Below are 19,478 nucleotides of genomic sequence, written 5' to 3' on the forward strand. Positions count from 1 at the left end.
CATAAGAATCCATTTGATGTCTCTGCTTTAAACACACCTTTTTGTCCCCTCAATCATCTCCATGGGGGCCACAAAAACACCAACAGGCAACATATTTACACATAGCTTTTATTGCAAAAAAACACAAAGACATGACAGGAGTGTGTAACTGTTTAGTTGAAGAGCCTGTCATCACAAATTCTTATCTGATGAATTATCAGTAATTATACCATGTATAGAGTATAAATGTAGGGTAAAGAGCATACAAGGCATTTTGAGAATTACATTTTTAGGGTGTCAATTTATGTTACAGGGCAGTCAGATCTTACACTAAATGGTCATTCAGTATTTTATTACTGTTATGTCAGTGCTTTTGAGTGTCTGACAGAAAATGATGGTATTAAACGCCGGAGTGCTGTCTCATGCGGTCTTGTATATTAAAGTAATCCTGCATTAGTCTGCAATTGTTCTTTATTTATTCTAGTCGATGTCTGAAGACGGCGTCCATCTCTTTTTTTTCTTCCTCACTTCTTCTTCTCTTCGTCCTTTTTGCCCTCTGGCTTGTTTCCTGTCTGGGACGCCAGGGAGCCCATGGCGTTGCGGATGGCCTCGTTGTTCGGGTCGACGCCGGGCAGGTTCTCCAAGACGCTCTGGAGGAACTCGGGGTCTTGCATCACATCATAATCATCTTCCTCCTGTTCAATTATAACAGAGGACACAATCGATTAGGTCTTAATTTAAGAGGTTTTAAGCTCCCAAAACTCTGTCTGTTTATCTTGGAAAGTGTTGTTAGTTGGGGGGATCCAGCAGTTCCAGGAGTATTTTTTATGGTTTTCTTTTCTGTTTAAAAAGTGCTGCTGTCCAACTTAATTCTGGCAATAGGGAACAAATAGATTTCTTTGCTTTCTATAATGAATAATCTTTAATTCCCACTAACATTAGCGCAACACAAAATCAGATTTAACATTAGCAGAACACAAAATCAGATTTAAAAGTATAATATGTAACATTTCTGCAGTAATATATTTTGTTGAGGTATGTAATTACATATTCCTAAATGTTTCCAACAATATTCAAACCCAGATAGATTTAATCAAGCATACGGTCTGGTTCATGTGGTCACCATAACCTGCCAATAGGATCATATCCCTTTGTGCATGCATCAGCACTGTGGTTGTCTGCCATAAGCTGTCATAAATTGACCGTTGACCTAGTTTTGAGCCTTTCTAGGATTTAGTCATTTTTAAATGTTTATTTTAACTGGAAGTCATCAGACATCTGGATGTTAAGCTTGGCTCCAGCTGCTCTGCCAACAGCTGACCAGTGATGTAGAAACACAGATTTTAAAGTTGAAACTGTTTTATTCAGTGTTTTTGCCAGAAAGATGAAAAATGAATCCTATTGAGGAGAACCTAATTACAATGCCTTATTCCATTTATTAAAATATTTGTTTAAATGAAATATAAATAAATAAGACGTTTACACCAAATCAAACATGGGAGTCATACAGGTTTCTATGTACACAGGCCTGTACCTCTTTAGAGTTTGTTTTTTTAATCAAAGAGCCACATATTTTCTCACGCAGTTTCTCTTCTGTTTACACTGATGATTCACTTTTACTTTCAGGAGCCTGGATGCCAGAAATAACTCCTCCAGCCTCTGCAGCTTTTTTGAGAATACACGAGGGCCAGGTGAGCTCATTTAACACATCATGTGATGACTCACCTTGGCTGATTCTGCAGTGTCCATGGGGGCTTCTGTGTCCATTTCTCCATACTCTGTTCACAGAACAAGCGACAGGAACTTATTATCGTAACAAACATACCAGCAATTATGAGAGTGGCCATAAGTGATACTAAGAGTTTAAATTTGTGTGACTTAATGTAACTTACCCCCTCCGGCAAGAGACATCTGCATGGCGTAGGCTATCTGCTCCTCCTCTGTCATGCTGCTGAAGTCAGGAAGCACAGCTGCACCACTCTCAGGCTGAGATACGGACATCTTCAATAAGGCCTCCTCTGATTCTGTGACAGTATATATCAAAACTAAGTAAGTATCATAACAATTAATATATAGCACTGTCTCATAAGTTATAGCAACTATTAGTCAATCCTGAAATTACCGTCTGCGGTGGGTGTTGGCATTCCTGCTTCAGCTGCAGAAGCAGCAGCAGCTCTGCGGGCCTCTTCCTCCTGCCGCTGTCGCTGCTCCTCCATTGATACACGCAGGGCCTAGAGATGGAGAAAGGAAATTGCTTCAAATTCTAAAATGGAATAGTACCTCATAAGGTTTTCGCATTCCTGTCCATAGCTCGTCTTCGTGTTTATCAAATCCTCGCTTTGCAGCAAGGACATTTTAGTGAATAAAAGTCTTGCATTCCTTTCTTGTTAAAATTTTCAAAACATTATTCATTGGCTTACCAAGTGTAGTTGAATTTATCAACACAGACTGGTTCCAAGGAGCTGATACACTTGTATTTACATGTTAACCACATCTCATACATTGGTGTTTGGCATAAAATAGACTATCTGATGGTTTCCCCTTTATTTGTAACTACTGTATAACATTGGTTAATCAGTGCCATGTTTTCATTTTTTGGAATTATCAAAACAAACAGGATTGTTTGTTTTGCTTTAAATGGTTTGCTGGCACTTGACACACAGCTATATATTGCTTACCAGGGCAAGTTCTGGATCAGCACTGGGATCGACACCAAACTCAAAGTCACTGGCACCAAGACCCATCATTGAGCCTCCTTCACCGGCCAGGATGGGAGAGGAGAGCAGCGCATCAGCCAGACTGGGTCCTGGAGGGACTGTGACCAGGTGGGAACCAGTTCCCTCTTTCCCATTCAAAGTGTTTATAAAAGCAGTCAGCTTCTCTGTGTTCAGCTCCTGAATAAACAGTTGAAAACTCACTTTATAATTGGGAAGAAATGGTCAGGTATGGAAAACAAGAGGCAGCGATTTTATTCTTTATTCTCTGTCTTATTGCAGTGCAATGAAAGATAAACCAAGAATTACTCACCTCTTCTCCAAAGTTGATAATATCCACATTCACTTTCTCTTTTTTCAAGCGCTTTGCCAACTTGACAAGCTGCAGAATCAGCAGGAGGGATTAAAAAACAGGTTGAGATGAAGAAAAAATCAGTGGAAGAATGTGCTAAACCTATGATGTATAATCGGTAGAAAAACAGTTCTCCCTGTGGCATTGGCACAAAATGTGATACAAGACTTCAAACTCACATCTTTTTCATTATCCTCCACGGGACTCCCGACGAAGGCAATGATCCTCATCTTGTGGTTTTTTCCTTGTCTGTGTTTTAGGGCCAGCTTTACAGAGAAAAACATAAAAAAGAAATATGACCACTCAAAATCTGCTGCTATAGAAAGCAAAACCTCTTATTTACCAATTAAGTAATCACTAGGCAGAGCACTACTTTTAAGTCTGAAACAAATTAAAATCATCAAAGTTACACACATGAGCCACTCTGATGCCTGTGCAGAAGCAGATCTTTCCTTTGGGCTGGACAGCGTGGAGTTTGGACAGGATGCGGCCAGAATCTGGGGTCAGTGTGGTCAGGACCTCACAGTTACTATAATAAACAGGACACACATCCACTGTTAAGTCTTCCATCATTGGCAACCATGAAAAGCAAAACTAATGATGTGAAGATCATCCTAAACTTTAACCATCGTTGAGAGATGAACTTACTTAGCCATAGTGATGAGGCCCACATTGTTTTCTGGGTTGCTTCGTGTTTTGGAGTGGCAAACAATGTTGACAGCATCTTGCTGAGCCTGTAGCCTCGTTGGTAGAAAGTCCCCATTTCTCATGTATTCACTGTTGTCCACACTGTGAGAGGAAATATCAGTTTAATGTGTCTCTGATCACTTAACGTTAAATTAGGTTAGCTGCTGTTACGTTAGCAGTTGACATGTCATTTCCATATCAGCCGAGACCTAAGTTTACTAGTAAGTAAGTAAGTAGGCCCAGTAAGTGGTTTAATTCACCAAGATATCTCAACTCATCTTCACTATCAGAGCCCTATTTTGTTTTCTAAAAGTCTGTCTTCTACAGCGGGGAAGTGGTAAATCGTCACACTGTTAAAATGGCGCAAGTCATTTTTTGTCAAAATTGGGGGGTTTTTCCTAAATCATATCCTCATGACGCCGGCCACCTATGGTAAAATCGCCTCCATCCTCAGTTGATCAGATCATGTGATTTTACCCCTCTAAGATAATGGCCTATGTCAAGTGTGTGACCCAAGCAGATTTATTATGCCTAAGTCAAAATAAAATGTCAAGATATGGTAACACTTTATTTTGGAGGTGTCTACATAAGAGTGACATGAGCGTGTCATAAACATTAATGACACTTTGAAGTAACATTAATGCTCATGATACTTGTCATGTCATGTTTCTGACAGGCTTGTGTGACTCTTATGTAGACACCTTCAAAATAAAGTGTTACCATATCTTGCTTAAGTCACAAAGGCATGTTCAAAAAATTGCCTAAGTCATTTATTTCTCTTAAGTTACATAATTTACACACAGTGTTATTGCTATGCCAATAGCCATCCTTTGTTACATCCTTTTTTGAGTGAAATTATCAACAAATGTCATATGTTATACTTTGGTGAAGTTTTTTGTGTTTCCTGCAAAACTTGGAAAAAAATGAGTTAGGCGATTATTTTAACTGGGTGACGACTTAACGTTAAATTAGGTTAGCAGTTGACATGTCATTACCACATCAGCCGAGACCTGAGTTTACTAGTTAACGTAGATATCTCAACTCATCTTCGCTATCAGAGCCCTGTTTTTTCTTCCAAAAGTCTGTCTTCTACAGCGGGGAAGTGGTAAATGTTAGTGAGCTGCGGTCCCAGCAGCATTAGCACGGATGGCTAACGATAGCATAAGTCATTGGTCGAAACGATCAAACTATTTGGGTTGTCAGTTGATTAATTCGATAGAAAGCACTACATCTTAATGAACAGCGGTTATGAATGTAGTTGTATATGTTCCATCAACACACATTCTTTATTAAAGGCAGCAAATCTAAGCTAACGTTAGCTACAATGACTCAGCCGCTCGGTCCACTATCAGCCCGGTGAACCAGCACATCTCCTCCAAATTCAGCCCGACGAACCACTCAAACGGGTGATTAACTTTTATGTCTTCGTATGAACTGTTTACAGACGAACAACAGCATAAAATAGAAATTTGTTGAGTTCTTACCAGACCATAGTACTTTCAAGCCCCATTTTGGAAACTTCTTGTTGCTTTCTGTCGCAATCATTCAAGCTCACACGCTATTGGACGAAAGCTGAGCAAAGCGGAATGTGATTGGTCAGGGTTTGTAGCCCGTCATGTATTAACAGATACATATAGAATAGAGCAGCACAGTTTGACAATAAAACTCTAAACTCATGGTCCATTTAGTGGCTTTATTCTGGAACTTTCTGGAACCCCTCATGGTCGAGCATTGTCTCTTTTAAATCAGCTTTGTTAAATGTTCTAGCTTTTATTAGGGCCTCGGGGCAATCGCACCGAGCACTGGTCCCATACAGCAATAGCTGTAGGGACGAGCACTGGTCCCATACAGCAATAGCTGTAGGGACGAGCACTGGTCCCATACAGCAATAGCTGTAGGGACCAGTGCTGTTATACTGTGGATTTCTTCTTATTCCTCTTCCGGACGCAATTTCGTCCCGCTACTAGTCAAAAATTATAGTCACAAATTATATATCAAAACGTGCGGTTTGATCGGGATCGGTGTGCTATTACTTTTCTCTACGGAATATGAATTTTTCGCGAAAAACTGCCCAAAATTTTGCATTGAAATGAATGGGACGGCCGAAAGAAAATGAGCAAAAAAGAACATTAATTGAAGATTTTCAGACGTCTACTTCTCCGGCATAATTTCACCTAGAGACTCCATTTAAACTTTAAACAGTAGACACAAGTCTTGTGTATTGGTGTATTACTTTGCGTTTCGATAGGTCATATAGTTTTTTATCAATCCCTGTTCAATGACCATGATCATTTTTGGAGAAATTCTGAGATTATAATGGGTGTGTATTGCACGGAATGTTCGTGTCAGAGTGTGTGATGTCATCGCTCAGAGTGTAGAGGGAGAGGTAAAACTGTCAAAAAATAAATTTGAAAACTGCACTCCAGGCCGCAAATTCCACTCTACAGAAATAATTTATACATAGAAATGTAGGAAAATTTGTCTTCTCACTCACAATCCTCTGGTAAAGCTGTCAGAGTTATAATTTGGGCGTACGACGCAAAGATGCGCCACCAAAACCACCAACAGCCTCATTGGGTCCCATATTAAAAACGCAGGAAGATTTCTGAAAAAGTGAGATTTAACTGTTTTTTTAGATCGCTCTAACAAAGCTATTTTTTCCTTTTTCTTAAAAAAAAACATATGTAGAGGTTCAGGAAGAACTCAGGACGCTCAAAGTGAAGTCGGATCAATGATAGGTATTATGGTTTTGCCAAAAATGCTTTCTGTTCGAGGCCAGAAATTTCACTCTGCCCACCTCTGGCTGCTTTCACTCTGCCAGAAGATTCCACAGCTGTTAATTCCGTTGATTGCTCTGCTCTGATTGGTCGACCCCCGCTTTGATGTTTTGATGTGATTACAGTTACAGATACACGCACGCACGCACACACACACACACACACACACACACACACACACACACACACACTGGTCATTTAATGTAATAACAGTTAAAGATACACGCACGCACACACACACTGGTCATTTAATGTAATAACAGTTAAAGATACACGCACGCACGCACGCACGCACACGCACACACACACACACACACACACACACACACACATATGCGCGCGTAAGCGCGCACACTCCTCCAGATACAAATGTTTCACACACACACATTTTGAGGTTAAAGGGCATAGGTTGCTGTATAAATAAATACTTGAAGAGTAATAGTATCATGACATTACTAGTATTAATTGTTTGAAATCTCTGAAGAATCTCATCATAGTGTACACACACCGGCAGTAGCCCCGTGGCCCTTTCAAAATTTCCCCCAGAGGAAATTTTCTGTTTACATCCTCTTTATATGGTCCTGTGAAAAAACAAAAAATCCCTGGTCTAGGCAAATTATGTTGCTTTTGTCTAGATATCAGCTCTTAAATTAAACTCTTATGAGCTATTTTTGTTGTTACCATTATATTTGTCCAAACAAATGTACCTTTAGTTGTACCAGGTATTAAAATGACCAAGAAATTGAAAAAAAAGCGTGGTCTAATATTTTTTTCCATGACTGTATACAATGTTAATGTAATATTGCAGTATATCATTGCAAGTATATCTTAATATTAAACAATTTCTAAACACACAACACGCCAGCAATTCATCACAACGGAGAGGGTAGGTAAATATTGGACACTGATCCTCCTCTTGAATCACAATTATTACAGTATACAGCCCTGACATGTTTGTTTTTTTCCTCTCTAATCTTCATTTTAATGTATATGTGTAGGTAGGCGCCGACATATATATATATATATATACGTAGCTCTATGTAAGCACATGCATGCACACAGTCATTATACTAGTCTCCTCTATATCTTTCTTTAACCCTTTTCCAACCTTAATATTTTCTTTATTAATTTATCTACTTTACAATTACTAGTTGCTCACTATAAAATATATAAACTTGCAGCAATGCTACAAATACAAAGAACATATGTAAACAAATGTAAATTTCCATTAACTCCTGCAGTAAAGTGTACAAAAAAGGTATTAAATCTCACTAAATCCAACTTCTGTCTAATACAACACAAATATAAAGGTGATAACTACCTGGGTATTAATATCTTCTTACAGTTTGTATCACAGTCATACTGTAGAACACTATTAGAGACATTAAATGTTGATCTGTATAATGCAAAATAATCAAACAAAAGCAACATGTCTTTTTTTCCTTTAATAACTTCAGGAACAAGTGTACAAAAACATGAAATCCCCAAAAGAGCAAGAGAGAAAACTTTTAAATACATATTCGGTGAAAAGGCATTGTTGTGATTCTTGCATTCAGATGTACACACATTTTATGTATATAATTCAAAAAGGCAAGTGAAGACCTATTAACAAAGTATACAGAAAAAAATAAAGGATGATTTAACAATTATGATCATCACAAAGAACAAAGGTTTTACTCTGTAAAAGTAAAAACAGCCTTAGATACAGGCTTGTTGAGCTAAAGTAAGGCACATTTTCAATCTATAATCACCATTAATAGACATTTTGGACACCACCAGAGCAATACGTACTGTAATAAATACTATAATACATACGACTATGTACACGTTTGGTTCATCTGCTGCATGTGTAAATGCTTTGGAGGTTTTACCATTAGACATAGTTTCATATTGAATATACGGACAGTTTGATATTAACAGCCAGCAGAATAAAATAACCTCCAATTACCATTTACAGGATGCATAAAATACCCAAATAATGCTTGTTTATCTTATTTTAGTTGGAAAATTGTGAATTAAACTATTCATTCAGGAATACATGTGTTGTAAACAAAGAGTTTTGCTGCATAGTTGAATCATTTCTGCAAACATTTAACAATAAACATTTAAGCACACCAATTCTGAGTCATAAAACCAACTTGCATTTACAAAAAAGTGGACAGACAGTTGTGTGTTTTTTACTTTTTACACAGCAGGCAGCCACCATTGTTTTTGCTGGTGAAAAAAAAAATACCACAGTTGGGGCCTGTCTCCAAAAGTTCAGTTCAAGTTATCAGCCTCACGTAACTCAACACTGGTGATTCTGTTCAACCCGCCTCACAAAGCTCGCACTCACACACAGGTTAACTCTGTGTTTACTGGTCCCCACACACTAACTGAAGCACAATGTATAAACGCAAGCCAATCACATGCAACATCAACAAATTGACCAATATAATAACAGATGGGGTGAAAAATTGTTTAATAAGAGTAATGATTAGGAACCACCACTGTAATATAACAAACGGCACTGCATCATGAATCAGTATTAAAATATATATGTGGATGACATAATTAGCCTAACCATGAATTTAAGTAATTTTTCTTATATTGAGTTTATACATAGCGTTTTTACTTTAGCAGCAGACAGCTGCAATTAGTGTGAAGATTAAAGATTATGTAGTATCACCCATGGTTTTAGTTTTAAATATACAGCAGCAAAACTCCATCCAAACCCACATTGCTAATTTTTCATTAGGCCCGTGCATCCTACACATTTTCTTTTCCGTTCTGGACAAATAAAATCTGAAATAAGGACGTCAAAAGTCAAGCAAGAGCTCAGCGCAACTCATCTGCATCCAGTGTTTACATCAGGCTTGTATTATTCCAGATTAAGAGGGTTTAAAAAAAAAAAAAAATGAACGTGGGTGCGCCTGCATAAAAATGATTGAAATAGGTTTTATATTTATTTTTTTTAAAAAGAAGAAAAAATAGAAGAAAAGTGATTGTAGTAATGTCAAGCTTCATGATAGATGACATTTTAAAAAGTGAATTATGTGTTTTTGTTCTTTGAGCTCCAGTAAGAACTGATCAGTATGGAGGTGGTTCTTTTATATCAAACAATCCCTAGACTAAACTGACTAACTTACTAGTCTTGCTTCATGAGACAGGCCCCAGCTCACCGTTTGTTGTGGTGTTTGTTTCACACAGCCGCCTAACTGTCAGCTATTTGGTCACATTTGGACATAAGCCAGTCTACGCAATAAACCTGAAACTGATATCAGAGCGTACAGTGTACATATATAAAAACCTCCTTAAAATAAAACCCTTTCACCTGAACACGAGAGGTGACATTTAGGATTCACAGTCCATTATTAAAACAGCGGGTTGAATAGAAACCACAAGCTGAGAATCACCTCTTTTTTCCAGCATGATTTGCATTCAGAGTAGCCTTTAAAAAACGGCATCTTACCTAGTATGAATACAGTAATTTCACTGAAAAATAAACCCTTTTATTTAAAACTGTGTGCCCATATAACACGTGCCACTTAAATAAAGACAAAGTCCCCATGTGACGCTCTACATCTATGTGAACGCTGGCCGAGTTGAGCACATCAGTGTTGAAAACAATCTTTAGTTGTGCATAGAAGCCTATGAGATGAATAATAGTGTTCAATAACCACAGCGTTAATGTACCTGCAATTACTAGTGTGAGAACACAACCACCCGCTTGCATGCTCATACCATGTTGAGATTTGGAAATCAATGTAAAGACAAAACAAACAAACAAAATATCCCCACTTGGTCTCATGGATACACTGTAAAACTTTTTCTATTCTGGTACCTCAAGTTACACCAGTGGGAGTTGTAACATTTCATCCATGCTCACATCATCCTCCAACTTTGTTTCGGTTCATTTAAGTCAAATTTTCTTTCCCACAGCTACACCTGTAAACCAAAGCGATGGACTCAGTTAAAAAAGAAAAAAAACACCCAGTAAATTTGAATAGTGTCACAGAAAAAAATGTGAGAAGTTTTATGAACTCACAGAGCATTTGTTTGCGTTTGGAACGATGTCACTGAGTGAGATCACATCCTCGGAGCCGATACTTTCTTCATACGGAGCTCTACACAACAACAAAAGAGAAATTAAAAGCAAATAATATGAAACTGGGTTTGTGTGTGAAAAAAACGGACTGAATATTAGACACGAGAATTACAAACTTATCGAGCTTTGCAAAAACTACCAATGTCCATATATTTTGTTTACATTCATGTTTGATAAAAGGATGTCACCAATATTTTTTCCAACACGATGCCAGAATTAACACTAGGTTTTCCCAACCATTACAGGACTTGGGGACAGTTTTTCTTTTCTCACAACGCCTAGCAGGAAGCACAGAAAAAACTATGCTGAGACTAGTTTTACTGGGTTTTGTTGGCCCGCTAACACACAATTGAAAATGAATTACTCTTTAAAAATGATGTACTTGCATCACTGTGGTACTTTAACATAATAATATCAGTGGGATCAAATTGTCTTAAAATTAGGATTTTATCACAGTTATCCAATATATCATTTAAGAAAAAATATTCATGATGACAAGCGTATTGAATACATATAGAAAATAATTTCTAAATACTTTTGTCTATTTTTAAGCAAAGCTTTCATGCTTTTATTTGAAAATAACTATGATTTACTTAATTATCATGGTGTTGATGTTAGCCACTAGATGGCACATTTTAGACACTGCACTGCCTAAAAATATGCTGATTTTCCTGAGGTTCTGGTCAAGGGACATTTTTGCCTTTAGTACACATTATCCGTCTTGCCTTATTGGTAGACAGAAGTTCAACCAATGAAAAAGTTTAATAGCCAATGGCAGTATGATAGGTGGGATTTGTAAATCTTTCTAAGGCCCCAAAATGTCTAGAACATGAAATACCCCTTTCATTGTAATTGATAATTTCACTCTGGCAACGGAATTAATTAATAATTTTGTCTAAAAAATGTCATAAATAGACTTGAATCTGAAAATCACATTACACATTTATTCATTAGCTATTAGACATAAACCACGACACCAAACACATTTCAGTGTGCTCATACAGCTCAGGAGCTCTCATTTTCATGTGTATTTCCCCCTCTTACCTCTTGGGGGTGCTCTGCTCCTGGTCTTTGCTCTTTGCTGTGTTGTTTAAATCCACTCCCACTGACTTGTAGGCATCCTGAGAGGGAGGAGGAGGCTGACTTGTGGGAGCAAATCCAGGGTTTCCCAAGGAGTAGGAGACGGTGTTTTCAGTAGCGTTGGCAACATCGTTGCTGGGCGGTAAGGTCTTTGGGAGGAGGTCAGGACGACCTGACTGCATGACTGGGTGGAACAGGCGGGAAAACTGTTAATACTGTTGTTGTGAAAGCAATGTGTCACATGCCGGAACATGCTTGAGGACTTAATCTCTGCCAGTATCAGAAAACAAAATTAGTTATCAGCATTCCGGCTGAAACCTGAAATTCTGTTTCTAGTTCTTACCGTTGTCTCCGTCAGTGTCGTCTCTGGACTCAGAGCTGAATTGCTGTTGGAGTGACGGGTGCTGGCTGCTGCTGCTCATTTGTGTCATCAGAGACGGCCCAGAGCCGGCGGTCTTTTTTAAAGCTCCCACTGCACGCCGCTTCTTAGATGGTGAGTTCTTCACTGAATACAAGAGGAAAAGTGTTCATTAAGAGGCCATAAAGTGAGAGGCGTGGCAGAGGGTGTGGCAATGCAATCTCAGTGCCAAGAATGAGTTTCTCTCTTGTGGTTCACCACCCACCTGCTCCCTCACACTACAGGATCAATGGGGCAGAAAATCAATTCACACCACCCTTTCATCGGAGGCACCCCAATGATTGTCAGGAGCAACATATCGGACCGAAAAACTGCCCTATTACCCTCTATTTTAGGGCCTGCATAAATGAAGTGATGTTGTGCACATATTCATATGCAAAATTCTGCACATCAAGACAGTAATCAGTTTGAAGTGCACCAAAAGTGTGAACTCTACCTCGCCACAGGGTTTAGTGTTCAAAATCATGCACAAATAGATACAATATGTACTTACATGAAACCTTTTTGAAGACTACGTTGCACATAAACTTCTGAAATCGGTCTGCATAGAAACTTGGCCTGTGTACTGATACAGTATCCTACAGAAAAGGAATTATAACAGGTTACATACATAAAACTTAATTTGAAACACAAATAATTGAGGCTATTTGAGGTACCTTACCCCATCGTGAACCAGAGCTTTCCATGAGTGTTCAAGCTTCTTTGCTAATCTGAAAAACAAAACATAGAGCCTGGATTAAACTCAGGTCTTTGCTTAAACACATCCTGTGCAGACAGACATGGCTGCTAATGCGCTGCTTTTACTATGTAGGCTTTGTAAACATTATGTGAGTGTCACTGACTGAACAAGCGGTTTATAAAAATGTGTGTTTAAAATGAGTACTGTTTACCTGTAGGACTGCAGAATGTCAATGATCCCAATATACACCAGCAGCCTCTCTCCTCTGGAGTTTCTTGCAGGGATTCCTCCCGTTCTGTAAAATAAAACAAAAAGTAAATATCATTTAGAGCTCGGTCATGGCTCTCAGTAAACATGACCACTCCAAAACACGGTCACTCACTTGTCCTCAGTGTCCAGTGATCCCATGCTCCCTGCCTCAGCCTGGATGGCCTCTATAGCAGTGCTGTACAGGGACTTTTGTCCCAGTGGCCTTCTTTGGTCTGCAGCCGCGCCTGCCAACTGGTCACTGGCCTGCTCTTGACAAGCCTGATCTAGATTGTGGATTCCCACCAGAAGGCTGTAGTCCATAATCTTAAAACTTTGCAAAAGCTAAAGGGAAATCAAGGAACACAACAGACCAGGGATTACAAATGAATCTGGTAGAAAAATTCATGAAAATTGCTATTTTTTTATTCTGCAGTTCTTACCAAACAGTCCCTCTGGAGGGTCTTGCAAACAGCATTGTACTTGTCCCCCTCCAGTAACAGCCCACCCTGCATATCCTGCATGAAATCCAGGTCCTTAAATGTTGGAAAGGCCTTTCCCCGCTCTTTAGCTGAAGCCCGTCGCTTGTAGGTGGAGCCCTTCAGGTCGAACTTGAGGTGCATTATCACGGTGCTCGGAAGCAGATTGTTCATGGCTACGATACGGATGTTCTTACCCGCCGCCTGGACGCAGTAGAGGCCATAAAACTTTGGTAATAAGGTCCGTTTGTTCTGGTTCAGGTTCTGAGAGAGATCAGGGAAGGTGGCAAAAGGAGAGTAAAATATGAAAATTAAAAGGAGCATCGGTGCCCCTGACAAGAAAACTGTAATCTGAAAAATAACAAAAATGAAAAGAAAAACAAATATGCCACTATATTTTGAAATCAACAGCAGTGATGTCTAATTACTTTACACAATTCAGTATCCCCGCATATGAGAACAAAAGCTGTTCACAAACGTTCACACTTGAAGACCGTTTTATAAATGCAATAGCTCACTTCAGGACGTGGTATGTTGTGATAATATCACAGATATGGCGCGTTAAGGCCTGATTACTCTATATTTACCATCTTGCACCCAAAGCTACTCATCAAATCTTACCATAAAGTATCCTGGAAGCAATTTCTGCAAAAACTCCGCCTCTTTGTGCTGCACTGTCTTCATGATGTACTCATCATCCTTGGAGACGTAGAAGAGAGATCCACTGGCCCCAGAGTTTGACAGCTCAATCAGCGACTCATTACACAGAGAATACTGTAATCAGACCAGAGCACAGTGCTTAGACAGTGTGATAGAAACCAAACAACACAGACTTAATGGTTGAAAAGAGTTCAGCTGCATTCAAAAAATGATCAGCAGTTCCACCCCAAGTGATTCACACCAAATTATTTCACACTTCTCTAGTTTCACTCTTTCCGGTTCCTCAATCATGCCTTTCTTTCTCACAGTACATTTTCACAAATGCTGATTGAACAAGAATACCATGTAGTCATCAGGCCGGATGCCAAACATCTCCCTGAAGTAGCGGAAAGCCATCGGAGCGTACGTCTTGAACCTGAAGTCTCCATAGTGGTGGGCTGGTGTCAGGTTACTGCCCTCACTGCCATTCAAAGACAGAAGAGGCAGAGGATTAGAAAACATAGAAGTGAGATTAAGTTAAAAAATAAAGATGTAGTTCAGACAAATCCTCATCTTTACAACGTATTTTTGTTTCATTATGTAAAAGACTCACCTGGGAAAGAAGATGCTTTCAACCACTTCAAAGTCCTGCAGCAGCACGTCTCTCTCAGGTTTCTGACTTAAGCTGCCCACTGTGTGCGTGATGCCTAGCTGGATGGCGCCTTGCAGGGCCGACGATGTTGTCTGGAAGATGGAGCAAATGGGCTTGTAACTAAAATGAAAAAGTTTCTGTCTGTCTGTCTGTTTGCTTGTCCTTCAACTTTCTCAACAACCATACATTTAATCGACTTCATACTAAGCAGTTGTAAGGCTGAGGACTAAAGGAAGTGCAGTGTCCAGTGTGAAGTAGTAGGGGCCCCCTTTTAACTGTTGGACACCATAACAGCATGCCAAGTTCAGCTTGCTCTCCGCTGTATAATAATATACAGGCGCATTTCCCTTAAGTACTTTTCCCGCCAATCCAGAAAAAGTTGCTAGATTTTTCGCTAGTCGCTTTTTTGAAAAAGAGTCACTAGAGGGGTCTGAATAGTCGCTAAATATAGAGACAAAGTCGCCAAGTTGGCAACACTGCTTGCTACAAAAGTACCTATATGGGAATGGAGGCCGAGGGGAACTAACTAGTGTGTGTAGCCAAAACACTCAGCCGCTTTCCAAAAAGTACTCAGAAAGTACTCAGTCGAAACACGCCTAATGCAATCCAGACTAGATTGCATTGTAGCACACTGAAATATTTCAGCCATCAGCTCTGGAATGAACGCTTTTGTTCCAATTAAAAGTCTGCTCCCAAATAGCTAGCTGAAGATGTGCAGGGCACTCGACAAAGCTAGAAGCAGCAATACTGGAGGCCAAGCGATTAGTTGATAAATTGTTAAGGAAGCATAAGAAATCCCGAAAATATTCCCATCTGTATTTAAAGGTTTAACATTTTTGTAAATATTAACAGTGAGTTTAGAGCTGCAACTGCAATTACTTGACTAATCAATTAGTCAATCAACAAAGAATGTATAGTTTAAGTAATCTTTAAGTAAAGACTCTTATGATTATCTTAAGTATTTGAATAGCTTTTGGTTTTGGACTGTTGGTCATAAGACATATAATGATGTCACATTAGACTCTGGAAAATGTTTTAACTGAGCAATTAATGGGGAAAAAAATGTTCGTATTAATAATGCAAAAATAATGGTTAGATGCAGCTCTAAGTGAGTGATTGTTATTGTGTGTCGGTCAATGATGGCCGATCTCCCACCTTCTTGTACGTCGTCTCCCCCGTGGGATCAATTCCACGATGGCCGATGGTTTTTTTCATGGCCGGAGTCATGGTGGTGGTGATTGGACTCTGTCAGTACAAACGTGACGAAAGGGAGAATTACAAGAGGAAAATAACTGATTGCAAATTTGCAGCAACATGTAATATTCTCATGTTTCAAAGAGGAAGGACTACAGGATGTGTCAGCTAAATATCTGTAAGTTCTGTAGAGATGAACGCAATGTGCTTTTCCTAACTGACACAAAGCTAGATTACACATTTCCTCACCCAAAAAAATAAGTTCTTTCTTACCTCGGGGGAAGCATTTTTTCTAATCCCAGTGGAATCTGGAGTGAGAAAGGGAGAAAACATACAAATTAGAAACTAATACACAAAGGAGGAAAAGAAATAAAGTTAGTCAAGCAAATGCAGTTCTCTCACACTGGATGCATTAATATCACATGAAACAGCTTCCGCCATTCTCCCTGATGTTTGAAATAAAGAGTGCAGCTTTGAAACAAGCATGCAGACGCACCTCGTTCATTACCTCTGAGAGAAGACAGTCTCTTCCAGAACTGACTCTGCAGGTCTTTGAGTGCAATGGGAGGAATTAGATAAGTATGCTATTACCATTAAAGTTAATACAAGGCAAGTGAATGTGACCTCTACAATGGAAAGTTATGCTACTGGTCGTCCAAAGTCAACATTAGACTTAAAATAGTTCACTTCTGAATCATAAAGAGACACACTAGAGAAAGTGAAGCGACACAATAGTGTGACTGTCTGCTTTTCTGTTTGATTTGTTAATTATTAACAGCAAACTCCAATGAATTTACAAATTAATGAGAAGAAAAACCTAATGATTGAGACCACAAATTTAAATCGGAGGGTTTTGTAGATCTTTACTAAGCCACTTTTGGAGGGTCTGATAAAAACACATTGTTGGCTGCATTATGGGACATGTAGGATGCACATTTTAGAGTTTGACCCCCACCAGGGTCTAAAAGTTAGGAACTTTGACATTGGCTGCACTGGTTTTTACCAGTCATCTTTTCAATCTGTCTCTTGAGAATCTCACGACTTTCTGAAAGTTTCATGCAAAACTGCTAGAGTTCCCCTTTTTAAGCTTTTTTTGTCAAATGGCCCAATTTCCTGCTGCTATTTCCACTCAGTTGTAAGTTTTCACCAGTACACCTAGCTGAAACTAATTCAGTCCCTTACACTAACCAATTTTTTTTTGTCCACTGCATATATTTCAGTTAGGAGACTAAACAGTTACACCTCTCATAACTTAATTAAGGTCAACAACACTACAAATTACAGCACAAATTAATCAATAATAACAAAACAAGAATAACAAACAATATGCTTTGATTGGGCTGCTTTAGTTAAGGTGTGCCTGCCTAATAACCTAGCAACCGATGTATACAAACAAGCCAGCACTCATTTGAGGATTATCTTTAGGAGGTCCACACTAGCTGTGTATTAAACTAGGAAAAGGGATGCTGGTATCGTGGCATTTAGATTAAAGGCATAATGAGCAGGATTTGTCCTTTTGCCGTTTTTAAACGCAACCTTCAAAGTCTGCCTCTCCTCCCAGCTGAACAACACAAGCCAGCAAGTTCTGTGATAATACTTAATACTTAAGCTTAGTATGTGTCCAGACAGGAGAATTAAACAGACCGATTACAGTGACAGCTAGGGTGGAACAGGGTACCTGAAGAGAAGTAGGACTACCCTGCTGACCTTAAGAAATTCTCAGTCGACTGAATTTGTCAACTAATCAACTTGTTTATTTAATCGACAGATCTGTAAAACTGAGTCCCTCCAAAGAATAATGGAAAAGCACCACTTTAAATCTTGTGTTTGCCGCTAAGATGTGCTCATAAGTCTCTTGGAAATAAGTAATTCTGGCATAAAACTAACTTTCTAGTGCTAAGGTCACACTACCAGACTTGAAGTCTTGAAGTTGTGACTTTATGGTGATGACAGTTGGGTGGGATCGAGCTTTATGTAGTCTGTAGTTCGAGTTTACAAGAAAGTATCACTCATTAGAGCGGGTGGGTCAACAGTGACAAAGCACTGAATATTCCTTGTCGCTCAACCCGTGGCTTGCACTCCCCACTGGCTGTAGCTCCCTGACAGATCAAGTTATTCAGTGTTGTGATGCATGGGTGAGCCCCTCGATTGACGTATTTGAAAAGTTCACACATTGCACATTGTAAGGGCCAAGCCAATGCTGATTTGCCTCTTATCTGGGGTCAAAAATTGAAACCAATGGGGAAAATAAGGGCTTAAGTCATGTAGTGTTAACTAGCAATTAGAGGGGCAGCCCTAGGGTGAAGAGAGGAGTGACAGCTGGTGGCAGAGCCAGGGGCAAAGAAACACTCAAAAATGTCCCAAATAAAGCAAAATGAAAAGAAGTCTGGACATTGTTTTTTTTTAAAGAAAACTCCTACTGATTATACCTTTTAATAAACTAACTAACTAGCTACCTAGGTATATGAGGTTCACATAGGTTGTGTATTAAACAAGGAAGTTGGATGTTTATACTGTGATATTTAGGTTAATAAATGAACAAATTGAGTGGTTTTCCAATAAGCTGTTGGCATGCAGTGACCTGTCCCTCCACAGGATCCATTATCCATGCCAATGTATGTACCTGTATCACCTACAGTAAGTCAATGAACACATCGGCTCTATTCCTTCCAGGTTAAGTTGTTGTTGTTGGATATTAAAAATAATAGTACTTACTACCAGAGAGGCCCTGCAGCCCTGGAGGCTCCTCTGCAGCTGTGGCCATTCAGACCAGAACCTGATCTCAGACTTGGTTTGGGTGAAACTCTGATCCGGATTCCCTCCTGGACATCAAACGCTGTCAGCTTTCTTCTGTGTGAGCCTTTCAGCTAGCTGGGGATCTGTGTCGACACAAAGTAGCTCATTAACAGCAGACACCTCAGATGACTTCATGCCACAAATATTGACAGCAGCCACGTTGACTGGCTGATAGAGGAGCTGGTTTGGAAATAAACAGTTTTTTTATCGAAGACTCTCTGCTAACTTCCTGCTGAATAATGTAACTTGGGGAAATGGTAATGAATGGTGAGAACGGTGCATGTTGAAACAGGCTCGCACGACAATTTACCCAAGTGTCTGGATTGCGACATTTAACGAAACTATGAAGGCGAGAAAGCTAACTGCTAGCCCTGATTCAACTTTTCTAACTTTAGCCAAGCTAGTAGTGCTAATAACAGACTAACAACAACACAAACAAACAGCCAACTCACTTGAAAATCTCTTGGAGAAGTTCTCGTCGTTTCCAGAGAAAGGAAAAAGTAACCTTTTCGCTTCTAAAGGCACTGTTTCCCCTAAAACTAATAAACAAGGAAGCAGTGCGGAAGCTGCAATTTGTTGCTCTACTCTGTTAGCCAGAGCAACAATACTTACAGGAAGCTCTCCTTCACAATAAAACGTAATGTCGCAAAAAATAAATAAATAAAGCATAATAATAACAACAACAACAATAATTATTAT

The 19,478-nt window shown here is 39.2% G+C and overlaps 2 protein-coding genes across 4 annotated transcripts; both read right to left on the reverse strand.

The window, feature by feature from the left end:
* Positions 1-92: 92 nt before the first annotated feature.
* psmd4a (proteasome 26S subunit ubiquitin receptor, non-ATPase 4a) lies at positions 93-5,492 on the reverse strand. Of its 2 annotated transcripts, none has more exons than XM_059349291.1 (10): positions 5,217-5,492; positions 3,694-3,834; positions 3,460-3,574; positions 3,225-3,311; positions 3,007-3,075; positions 2,658-2,873; positions 2,102-2,210; positions 1,872-2,003; positions 1,705-1,757; positions 93-674 (listed from the first exon to the last, which is right to left on the reverse strand). In XM_059349291.1, the coding sequence occupies exons 1-10, from the start codon at positions 5,240-5,242 to the stop codon at positions 504-506; spliced, it is 1,119 nt and encodes a 372-aa protein (XP_059205274.1). In that variant the 5' UTR covers positions 5,243-5,492; the 3' UTR covers positions 93-503. The 2 variants fall into 2 exon arrangements, with proteins under 2 accessions (XP_059205274.1, XP_059205275.1); XM_059349292.1 differs by lacking the exon at positions 5,217-5,492 and adding an exon at positions 4,728-4,750.
* Positions 5,493-9,418: 3,926 nt separating this feature from the next.
* Positions 9,419-19,357, reverse strand: LOC131984470 (phosphatidylinositol 4-phosphate 5-kinase type-1 alpha-like). Of its 2 annotated transcripts, XM_059349289.1 has the most exons (17): positions 19,232-19,357; positions 18,699-18,862; positions 16,480-16,533; positions 16,257-16,291; positions 15,945-16,034; positions 14,751-14,881; positions 14,501-14,618; positions 14,120-14,272; positions 13,463-13,762; positions 13,156-13,364; positions 12,985-13,068; positions 12,756-12,804; positions 12,588-12,672; positions 12,020-12,181; positions 11,641-11,860; positions 10,537-10,615; positions 9,419-10,436 (listed from the first exon to the last, which is right to left on the reverse strand). In XM_059349289.1, exons 2-17 carry the CDS (start codon positions 18,745-18,747, stop codon positions 10,431-10,433), a joined length of 1,824 nt encoding a protein of 607 aa, XP_059205272.1. In that variant the 5' UTR covers positions 18,748-18,862; positions 19,232-19,357; the 3' UTR covers positions 9,419-10,430. The 2 variants fall into 2 exon arrangements, with proteins under 2 accessions (XP_059205272.1, XP_059205273.1); XM_059349290.1 differs by lacking the exon at positions 16,480-16,533.
* Between the last annotated feature and the right edge of the window lie 121 nt (positions 19,358-19,478).

Source organism: Centropristis striata, chromosome 14 (genome assembly GCF_030273125.1).
Source record: "Centropristis striata isolate RG_2023a ecotype Rhode Island chromosome 14, C.striata_1.0, whole genome shotgun sequence".
Classification (NCBI taxonomy): Eukaryota; Metazoa; Chordata; class Actinopteri; order Perciformes; family Serranidae; genus Centropristis; species Centropristis striata.

What these genes read in the sequence shown, in the direction of transcription:
- psmd4a (XM_059349291.1), bottom strand. Translation starts at nt 5,242, where the DNA reads ATGGGGCTTGAAAGTACTATGGTCTG. An exon ending in GCCAACACCCACCGCAGACG is followed by an intron (nt 2,004 to 2,101) that starts GTAATTTCAGGA and finishes ATACTGTCACAG; the next exon opens with AATCAGAGGAGGCCTTATTG. An exon ending in GATGTCTCTTGCCGGAGGGG is followed by an intron (nt 1,758 to 1,871) that starts GTAAGTTACATT and finishes TTCTGTGAACAG; the next exon opens with AGTATGGAGAAATGGACACA.
- LOC131984470 (XM_059349289.1), bottom strand. Translation starts at nt 18,747, where the DNA reads ATGGCCACAGCTGCAGAGGAGCCTCCAGGGCTGCAGGGCCTCTCTGGT. An exon ending in TCTCAGAGGTAATGAACGAG is followed by an intron (nt 16,292 to 16,479) that starts GTGCGTCTGCAT and finishes TTCTCACTCCAG; the next exon opens with ATTCCACTGGGATTAGAAAA. An exon ending in AGTCTTCAAAAAGGTTTCAT is followed by an intron (nt 12,182 to 12,587) that starts GTAAGTACATAT and finishes TCTTGTATTCAG; the next exon opens with TGAAGAACTCACCATCTAAG.